We start from the raw sequence: 10,868 nt of genomic DNA, 5'->3' as shown, positions 1-10,868 counted from the left end.
GAGCATGTTTGGTGGGATGCGGATTCGAACCCGCGACCCTCAGATTGTGAGTCGAGCGCCTTATCCACCTGGCCATGCCGGGCCTCTAATAGATGAGATCCAAACATTAGAATCTGATCAAACGTGACATTGAACAATGAGAACTCTTACCTTCACGAAACTCATTAAATTAGTTTGTTACCCCTTAGATGTACTCTAAGAATGAGGTTCTAAACAAATATGACACTTAAATTTTCTAAATTCTATTCAAGTCTCCTGTTTTTCGATTCTGAACAATAAGTGAAACTTGGTACCACAATAGAGTAAGTCATCCCACGAACCCATTTCTATCATTTACAGAAACGTTTGCTTTTTTTCCATAGCTAACAGTTGTTGTTGTTGTTTTTTTGCCATTTCAAAGGTACATCGGTTAATGATATGGAGCTGAAATATTACACCAATTCATTTATAATATAATCAATAGCTTTGTTTTTCTACGAAACTCAGAATCACATGACATATTTTCGCATGGTATGATTGGACAACTGTCAACATAAAGTGTAGTTACAAAACACTTCATCTTAGAACAAAACGTGGGAACGATGGAGTATAAAAAGTTAATATGCTAGAAAACGATAATTACTTTATCTTCAAATAGCGAAGTTAGTGTTAGTAGAGAAATTGTGTAGTGTTAAGAAATTGAAACTAATGAAATAAATAAGTTAGAGAAACGCAAAGATATAAAGAGTAAAAAAAAGTTTATTTGTTCGTTTCTGATATTCGCGAAAAGCTACACAAGGGATGGCTTTATCTTCAAATAGCGAAGTTAGTGTTAGTAGAGAAATTGTGTAGTGTTAAGAAATTGAAACTAATGAAATAAATAAGCTAGAGAAACGCAAAGATATAAAGAGTAAAAAAAGTTTATTTGTTCGTTTTTGATATTCGCGAAAAGCTACACAAGGGATGAGTGAGAAAGTATAAAATCAAACGATGATTTTGATTAAAACATATATAGCAGGAATTATTTAACTCACAAATTAACGACGCACTTCTATACCATTCACCACCGTTTGGGTCCAGATATTGCGTCATGTTGAGTCGTTTTATGTGTTCGTCTTTCACAACACTCTAAAATAGATAGGAGACTTCAGTAGAAAACACGAGGTTAATTGCAATATTGGTGATATTTTTGTCACCATTTTTTTCTGGCTCATGTGCTATTGGAGGTCCTGTAACCAAAAGCGTTATGAATCCACAAGCAACGTGGTGGTTAAATAGTTTTTAAAATGTGGGTAAAAGTGGTTTAGGTCCATATAGACTCCATCGATCATTCCAGAGCTCACATGTAAGCGAAGAGACTGATATCGTGAAAAGTTAGAGCTTGATGTTTGAAACTTTTATAAAACTTAGAGCTATTTTAATACATAGAATTATAATGAATAAATTTATTTAACAAAAAAATGTAGAATGGGTCTGGTTCCAAATACACGAAACCAGAAACGCATATACACTTATGTAGAAACCAACTGTATGTTATGGTTTTACGGATAAATGGATACTGAGACAGAAAGTTTTTAAACATCGTAGCATATCTCCTAAAAACATATTAAATACAACAAAATAGATCAAAGCTTCAAAAAAATCAAACAGGAACACAGTTCAAAAAATGTACAACAAAATAGCTTGAAAATTCAGGTAGTCAACATTAAAAAAAATCAAAGCAGAAATCTGAATGCATCAAATAAATTGAAGGTTCGGGAACTAAACTATAAGAACGTAGTACAACTAATATGTTTTCCTGGTGCGATCAGAGCGCAGACAGCCCTATGTGTACCTTTGTTCTAAAACAAGCAAACAAACCATCCAAGGATGTAGAGAAATATGTTAAACACAACAAATAAGAGTTAAAGATTCGAAAACAGTTCCAAAAATGCTAGAAGATTTATTTGTTTGTTTTTAAGCACAAAGCTACACAATAAGCTATCTGTGCTCTGCCAACCGCGGGTATCGAAACCCTATACTGGAAGAAATAAAATAGTTTTATAGTATACATAAACAGAAAAATTAATTAATAAAATAATTTTCAGTATATGCAAAGAGAAAGTTTTATATTCTATTAAAATAATTCTATTTTTATTCAAAGAAAGATTAAGGAAATCTTAAAAATATTGTGACGAAAACTAATCTAAACATACAGAGGGTTGAATTCGTTATACTTAAACTATTCTTGATATACCAAGTCAGTAAGTAACGTGATAACCACAGCCTATATAAATTAACGGTGAACGAAATGTGTTAGAACTAGATTTAGAACATTTTTTTGGTGTTCATAGGTGGTGTGATGTTACTGAAAATTGATCGTTTTTAGGGAGGGTATGTAACAGCCATTTTCTACGCAAAATATTGACACACTCTGATCGTAGATATGAGTTCAAATCGGGGACTTGTAATTTTTAAATGTACTTAATAGCATTGCAAAGGAAAGAAATATGAATCAACTTGGGACACCAGGACTATCCAAAAAGAAACTTAGTCGTGGTAAGCAAAGTGAGGGGTCTTGTAACAGGTAATAATCCATGAACATAACTATCAGTGGCGTTCACGTGTCCCACCCATGCGACAGTACACAACATTATCAAGATGGGCCTCTGCCTGGAAACGAGGCCAACAGGGTATGGGTTCATCAAAATGAGGCTTCCAGTTATTCCTTCCGTTCATATGTCGCAGACGTGAAGATGATAGAGAATGATACGCGCATTTATGCTATTCCACACGAAGACGCATAGGATAAGTCACTGGAGGCAGTGCCTATGGATTTCGGTGCGATCAGACTGTTGAAATGAGTGCTGAAAAATCGACATCCTCAAACAATAGGTGGAATATGGAAAGTTTTCAGGGAGGAGTGATGTAACTTATGCATAATAGCCTAACAACAGATCCTTTTCTAATGGGAATCACAAGACAAGGCTACTGTCAAAATACCCGGTCGCCAGATATAGCACGACCGGTTGTGGGGACATGAACTGTCCAAAATTGTGTTAACATAACGTATCCAACCTCTGTAAAGACTGGATTAGAGACTACAGCATTTGTTAAGACTCTTATTTGACCATCTCTTATACTGACATTAAAATAAACATTATTACACTAAAATTTTCTCTTATATTTACCTTTATTTTAAAAAAACTATATTTTATTAACAAATACACAAGAGTACGTTCAGTGTAGTTTGGTTTCTCGTACTGCATTTTCATTACCTCATAACTTTCCGTTTCCTCTCCGTTATGTGTACCTGACTTAAAGGGGGCTCTGGGGAGTAGTAATTTCCTTACGGTACATCTAGCAAGCAGTGGGGAATGAGCACAAAAGTAACCAGAATATTATATCGGAAGAACACTTGTACTTTATGAGAGTACGTGTTAAGCCTCATTCAGTAGGTAAAGTGTGAAAAATCTGAAGAGTACGTGTTAAGCCTTATTCAATAGATAAAGTGTGAAAAATCTGATTATTAAAGTGTGATTAAAATCTGAGAGAAATGAAAATCTAGTAAAAAAATCAATAGTTTATGACTTCAAAATTATTATTGTAGAATAGTATTAGTAAACAAAATGTATTAGAATATCAAAGTTTTGTCAAAAAGATTTTGCTTGCTTTCACTGAGTTGTTTTGTGACTTGTACACCAGGTTTTGCTTATCGTTCAAACATATTATAGTTCTTTTCTTGGCGGTCTGAGGCAAACGTTATAACTAAGGTGGAGACTCTTGCAGGTTACCAAAGCTGATAGCGAATTCGTGTACTATATAACATGGCGCAGAAGATATTATACCTCTTTACAAGTTGTTTTAAACATGGCAGCAAGAAACATATAATAATGTATAACGCTTCAGCCATTAGCAGGATCCTTAAGCTATGAAATGGTATCACGATAGCATTAAAATAATCTAAATTATTTTATTCTTTATTAGCCTAATACACTAAAAACATTGCAGTGACATTCCAAATGCAATTTAATTTTTATGTTATAACGGGTGTAAAAAACAAAACAATATGCCACCGGTATTCACTACACTTAAGAACTTTGAGTGGAGCCATAACGATATTGATAGAAGTTCTACATCAGATTTATATAATACAGTTGAGGGAAATGAGACTTGAACTATTTTTTTAGTCGAAATAATATGAAAATATTTTGAACATGAAACTTAAGTGTTACAAAGGTATTGTTAATGGAAATTCGTAGGATAATTTAACAGTACTTTTTCAGATCAGTACTCTTAAACTTTAAACAATAGTATCAATAAATAAGTAATGAACTGAAAACATGTAACGTTTCGACATTTTCGTAACGCGATCTGCATAAAGCTTAAAGATTAAAACAAAATAGGTTCAAAACAAATTTATATTTAAAGAACTTTTATTGTCTTTCCATTGATTTTTTGTCGAGTGTATTGGGAAAAGCCAGAATAGACGTATACATAGAGATGAAGACTTTTCCAAATATTCTTTTAAGTTTTTAGTTCCAGTGTAAGTTCAAGGACAGAGAGAGTTAACTTTTTACGTTGTTTTAGTTCATTGAAAGCTCTGTAAAGAATTTGGAAATGTTTTATTCCAAAGGGAAATTACATTCTCCATGCACGTGGGTTTCGTACAGAGCTATAAATGAACAAGAAGAACGCAAAAAAAAAACTCTTACCATCCTCGAACATAAACCGGAGCTAAGCTTAAAATATGATAAAAATCGTTACCTGATACATAACCGTAACTGGACTTTTTCCAGTAAAGTTGAAAAAAAAAGAGACAATGAAGAGAAAACAGATATATGCTCTTTTAAATATAAAATTGTTTAAAATAAACTCTATGTTAATAATCAATATTAACATACATAACACTTCAAGGAAATATGGAAATTCAAGACACCGAAATATTATATAATGCAAACTATATCATAGGTCAACAAAAGAATAGTCAATATACATGACATTTGAATCACACCAGAATGAATGGATGTCATGACATCCCTCTTTTAATCTCTTTTATTTCCAAACTGTTGAACATTGCTTACTTATAAGTCCTGGTGTTAATTTTGATCTCCTGTAGAAGGACTCGAGATTTAGTCTATTTGATTAATTTTGGTACTTCTAAGCATGGGAAGAAACAATTGATTTTTCTCTTGTTTCCAAAATAGACATTTTACTTGTATTCTTTCTTAATCCACTTACTTTAAACCTATGCTTGCCGAAGATTTGCCTGACCGTATATATAGTGTGTCTTTCTCAAAAGGAGTGGTAGTTCTGACACTGATCCCCTAGTACTTTATGTAAAACTAAGTATTAAAATTAAGCACGTTACTAATTCGATGAAAAGAACTGAAGATGTTATTATAAAAGCCGATTACGTGACTCCGAAAAAGACAAAGCGAGATTGTCAACTGAAGCAGAACATTTACAATCAGCACTCTAGCCTCAGTCAACAGTTTGTTCATCTCTAGTGCTACAAAGAAGAACATCGAAAACTTCAAAAACGTAAAGAAGAAAATTAACCTTTAACTCTTGTGTTAAACTACGAACAGTAATTCTGAACCCAAATAACAGAGCTCTTAATGATTTTCATCAGCATATCTTATCAAAAGACTTAACTTATGCAATTAATACCCGTCAAAAACTCTACTCCTATCAGAACTAATAAGTGTTACATAAGATGTTGCAAGTAAAATAGTCTGTTATTTCACTGGCAACATCTTCATCAGTTTGGTCTGTTAAACTGATGAAGATGTTGCAAGTGAAATATCAGACCAAACTGATGAAGATATTGCCAGTGAAATATCAGACCAAATTGATGAAGATGCTGCAAGTGAAATAGTAGAGCAAACTGATAGTTTGAGATTGAAGTTATTCGAAAAGCAAAAAGAGATTTTGCTTTAGAAGACAAAGAAAATCATTACTAGATTATAATAATATTTTAATCGCACCTGCTGATAGAATAAATCATGTGTCTATCTTAAAAACTTTCAAGTATGAAATCCTACTAGTGAACTTGAACATCATCTAAAGAGTGAAATGTTTACAAAAGACTCACTGCGCTTAAATAAATGGTCTAGAAGGTCTAAACATTGAAGAAATGGGCGTGACAGTGAATTTCAGGTGTATAAACCCTAAATGTAGCGTTAGAGAGACCATAAGATGACGGACGATAAACCACAAGAACGTACATAGATATCACCCAGCTTATGAGAACAATTATTAGATTCTTGATTAAAATTCAACATATTTTGACTTGCCAAGACACTAATTGTTCACACCTCATTTTTCCATTATTTGTTAGTTTTATATTAGAAGTTTGAGAAAAGAAGACTTACATATAACACTGAAAAACAAAAACAAAAAATAATAATACTTTTGAGTACTGCTACATGCAATATGTTTCATAACCACCTGAATGATGAACGACTTCCGTTCCTGGATGTTCTCATAAAACATAAAGAAACAGCAAACTGATTACCCAAACACACAAGAAGATGAAGGCGAATACCTAATACCACTAGGAGATAACCAAGTCTTACGCTAAATCAATGCTGTGCAATCAAACTTTCAATAGCAAACAAGACAAAAAATGTAACCTCTCAAGCAACAAGGAAAGAAATCTCTCGAAAAAAAACAAGAAATAAACAATTTAATATAGACCGGATAAAACAGCCCATTATCAGTTGTGATCATATGAATACCAGGGATAATAAAAAAACAAGAAATAAACAATTTAATATAGACCGGATAAAGCAGCCCATTATCAGTTGTGATCATATGAATACCAGGGATAATAAAAAAACAACACTGATCATAAGAAAGATGAAAAGTACTCCACACATTAGAACTAACAAAGACAGCATTTATCAACTCTGATTTGATACAACATAAAAATTACCTTGTAACAATCCAAATGTTGCCCAGTTTACATGCCTGCTTATATAATGTTTAAGAATTTCTACTCTTCATTTTCCCGACACCGATGTACAGAACTTGGAAAAGACCTGTTTCATTTTTTAACTCACATTATGATACAACAAATAAAATATAGTTGAATCGCCATATAACCCTTCTTATTGGAGGCCGGTGTTGCCCTGGCAAAGAATAGCGTCCCCTAACGAGATCCAGCTACAAACATTTTGGAAATTTTAACAAAACTATTCTATAAATTCGACACCACGAAGTTCAACAATGCAGACCTTGGTACAAAATCAATAACAAACTACATTGTAAGCAAAGTAAAAAAAGACAAAGGAAATGGTTAAAATTGCTGTAAAGGGAAGGTAAATATGTGGTCAGTATTTCGCGCTACGTACGACTGACTGCATATTTGTTTTTCATTCAAAACGGTTTTAATTGTTTTTTGTATTTTGAAATACAAATCTTATTAGCTGTTCCGGAACGTTTTTAAACATTAAAAAATGAAATTAAACGACACAAATCATGGAAGATCTTTCAGAACTGTTTTACAACACGAAAATACGAAACTCGACAATACTGACTTTGCAGATGTTTCAAAATTATTTTAAACATGAAAATACGAAATTCAACACTATTGACTTCTGCAGATGTTTCAGAACTGTTTTAAACATGAAAATATGAAACTCAACACTACTGACTTTTGCAGATGTTTCAGAACTGATTTAAACATGAAAATATGAAACTCAACAATACTGACTTTTGCAGATGTTTCATAACTGTTTTAAACATGAAAATATGAAACTGAACAATACTGACTTTTGCAGATGTTTCAGAACTATTTTAAACACGACTATCGCGGAAATAGTGAATATGTTTTAATACATGGAAGGAAAGACTGAGCTTAGCTATAAATACGAAACTTGATCACGTACTTGGTTAAAGCATCTAGATCAGGGGTTCCCAACCAGGGGTGCGAAATGAGGGTCCAGGGGTGCGCGGAAGAGGTCTAGACAAGGTCCGTTTTCCCCCATATGTCGCCAAGTGGAAATGACTAATGCACACTTTTTAGAGTAGAGGGGCGAGGGCTTCTTTGGGAGGTGCAAGGGCCACGAAAGGTTGGGAACCACTGATCTAGATGTTCAGGTATACTTGTTTTGTAAACTTAAATATGATGGTTAATGTCTAGTTAAAAAGTTGTCTGTGTCATTGTACCCGGTAGATGTAGAAAAATATACTCATTGCAAGTACAGTATTTCAATGATTAACTCAACTATTGACTGCAAGGAACCTATATGTGTTTTGTGTGTGTGTGTGTGTGTGTGTATGTGTTTTTTTATAGCAAAGCCACATCGTCCTCTCTGCTGTGTTCACAGAGGGGAATCAAACCCCGTGATGTTAGTGTTGTAAATGCTTAGGTGACACAAGTAACCTACCTCCTCTTATACGCACATCTCTACTACCAAGTGTTCCCACGATGTTGGAAGCAATACAACTGTATGTGGCATCATGTATGTCGGGCCTATAATTTTCGCTCCGAAACGACGGGAAGAAAAGTGATCCGTCTGGCCGGACGTGACGTAATCCAGGTACATCTCTTATGTCACTTCCGTCCCGATGCGTCCAAGTTACACGAGGAATAGGACTGCCTCGCGCCGAACAATGAACCACTGTGTCGGTGTTATTGTCGAATTCAACAAGTGATGGCGGTTCGTGGACAAACCGTGGTCCTAGACGGTCTGGCGATGAGGCAACACAAAGCTCTGGAAGGCAAATCAACTATCAAAAAGTTTGCATGAACGACAAAATTAAAAATATCTTAAAACATAAAAAAAAAAATTCGAAAAATTTGTAATTAAGCACAAAGCTACACAATGGGCTATCTGTGCTCTGCCCACCACGGGAATTGAAACCCAGATTCTAGCGTTGTAAATCCACAGACATACCGCTGTGCCACTGGGGGACGATTAAAAAGATTCTGGCTTCTTTATGATAATTATAAGGCACATCTAAAATGGGGATAAAAATGTCTCTGCTTGTGAATGTTTCTAAAAGTAGGTCTGCATCAAGTTTATCAGAAATTCCACGTGCTTTCTGACATTCTAGTTATTGGCTTCTATATATATAGTTTGAACTGCTGCTTGGTAAGTACTGTATTTATTTAGTTAATGTGTGCATTTTATGGATACTGTCTTTATTCTTTTGACCACACGAATTTATGGGTAGCACATCTCCCATTTTACACATTCCTTAACGGTTGCATGTTTATTAACTATGTTATACGACCTTTCAGGGACATTCCTTTTATTAGTTAAACATGGATTTTATTTCTAAATAACCTGATTTTTAAAGGTATCATCATGCTTCTTATATGACAAGATATCTAAGGATGCTGTCATGATTCTTACACGACATGCTTTTTAAGGGTACCATTGTGGTTCTTACATGACATTATCTTTACGAGTACTATCGTGGTTCTTACACGACACGATTTTTAAGTGTGTTGTCATGATGCTTATTTGACATGCCCTAAGGGTCTAAATTAATAATCATATAAGGCATGGCTTTCAGTGATGCAATATTTGTTTGCTGTTTAAGCAAACATCATAGGAGTGAATTGATTGATTCCTTACACGAAATTAACTTTAAAGGAGCTTTTTGCATCCTGGTAATATTAGGCTAATTCCTTCTTGTTATCACTGGCTGCTTCCATGAATACTCATTCAAGCACGACCTGGATTAATAATGTTTGGAAATGCTTTTTATATTTCCTGTAATATAAGGTTTTTAGGATATAAAATTGTCTTATTTTGTTAGATCTTAAACTTTTATTTTTAGTTTTTTTGTTGCATAATGGTTAGGATGTAATTGTTAGATTTATTATTACATGGTCTTTAGGGGAATATTGTTATTTCTTTTATTAAACAATATTTCGAACTATGTCTCAACTTACGTTATTACCTTTTCTTTAGGGTGCATTTTTAAAATCTATTATACAGTCATAGGAGGGTTCTATTTATTCCATTTATTGCACGATATTTAAGATGTTAACTTTATACAATTATTACACAATTTTTAGGATTTCTTTTATAATTCCTCAACTACGAGATTTTGAAGACACTGGCTGTAGCTCTTACTTACAAAAAAAATGTAATTTATTTTGTTTAATTATTTTCTGAATATATCAACTTTCTTTAAATCTGTTGTCGCTAAGAACGTACGGCACACGATTCTGTTTACTCAGAAATACTTTGTAAAACTAATGTAATGTGTCATTTAACAATTAATCTCCTCGTTCTACGTTAGCTTAAATTTAATTTTCTATTTCAGCGGCCTTACTCCAATAAAAACGTCAATTTTCGAGCACTGTAATGTATAGTATCCAAGGGACAAAAAGTAATTCTATTGCCAGAAGTGTGCGGCTGATCACACTGTGTTGTTAACCGCCTTTTCTCCCTCTTTTTTTTTTCACTTAGGTGATTGGATTGTATGCAGTGTTACCTTATTTATAAGATTAACCAGAAAAATTTTTCAAATAAAAAAAAGGAGATTCAAAGTTAATCACTCTAAAGACTAGAACGTCGGTTTTTCCCAACTTTCCGTCGTTACACTGTAATTTTTACACAAACCAGCACCGTTTTTCTATTTTATTGTAGCTGTTATTCATTAGGGTTTACAAAACCTGTTAAAAACACGTCCTGTTTTTCTCGCAAGGAAATTACCAACCAAGAACTGATGAAACAATCTAAACACTGCCGTGTTGAACTTTATAGATAACTTAAGTTTAGTGTGAGAAAAATTAATCAGTACTTTATGAAAGAAACGTAAAAGCAGATTGCAAAGAAAATACTATAGGATTTTACAGAACTGTAAAAGCAGGTTGCAAAGAAAATGCTATAGGATTTTACAGAACTGTAAAAGCAGGTTGCAAAGAAAATGCTATAGGATTT

General features: G+C 33.6%; 1 protein-coding gene across 1 annotated transcript in view; it reads right to left on the bottom strand.

Annotated features, from left to right (window-relative positions):
* The window catches only part of LOC106464297 (Down syndrome cell adhesion molecule-like protein Dscam2), a 98,783-nt gene that overhangs the window by 78,372 nt on the left and 9,543 nt on the right, over positions 1-10,868 (bottom strand). Inside the window, exon 2 of the mRNA XM_022391995.1 lies at positions 8,355-8,681. Coding sequence (XP_022247703.1) covers positions 8,355-8,681 — 327 coding nt within the window. The remainder of the gene's footprint in view (positions 1-8,354; positions 8,682-10,868) is intronic.

Source organism: Limulus polyphemus, unplaced genomic scaffold (assembly GCF_000517525.1).
Source record: "Limulus polyphemus unplaced genomic scaffold, Limulus_polyphemus-2.1.2 Scaffold1614, whole genome shotgun sequence".
Lineage (NCBI taxonomy): Eukaryota > Metazoa > Arthropoda > Merostomata > Xiphosura > Limulidae > Limulus > Limulus polyphemus.
Note: the sequence above shows the minus strand (reverse complement) of the source record. Positions and strands in the feature narration are given on the sequence as shown.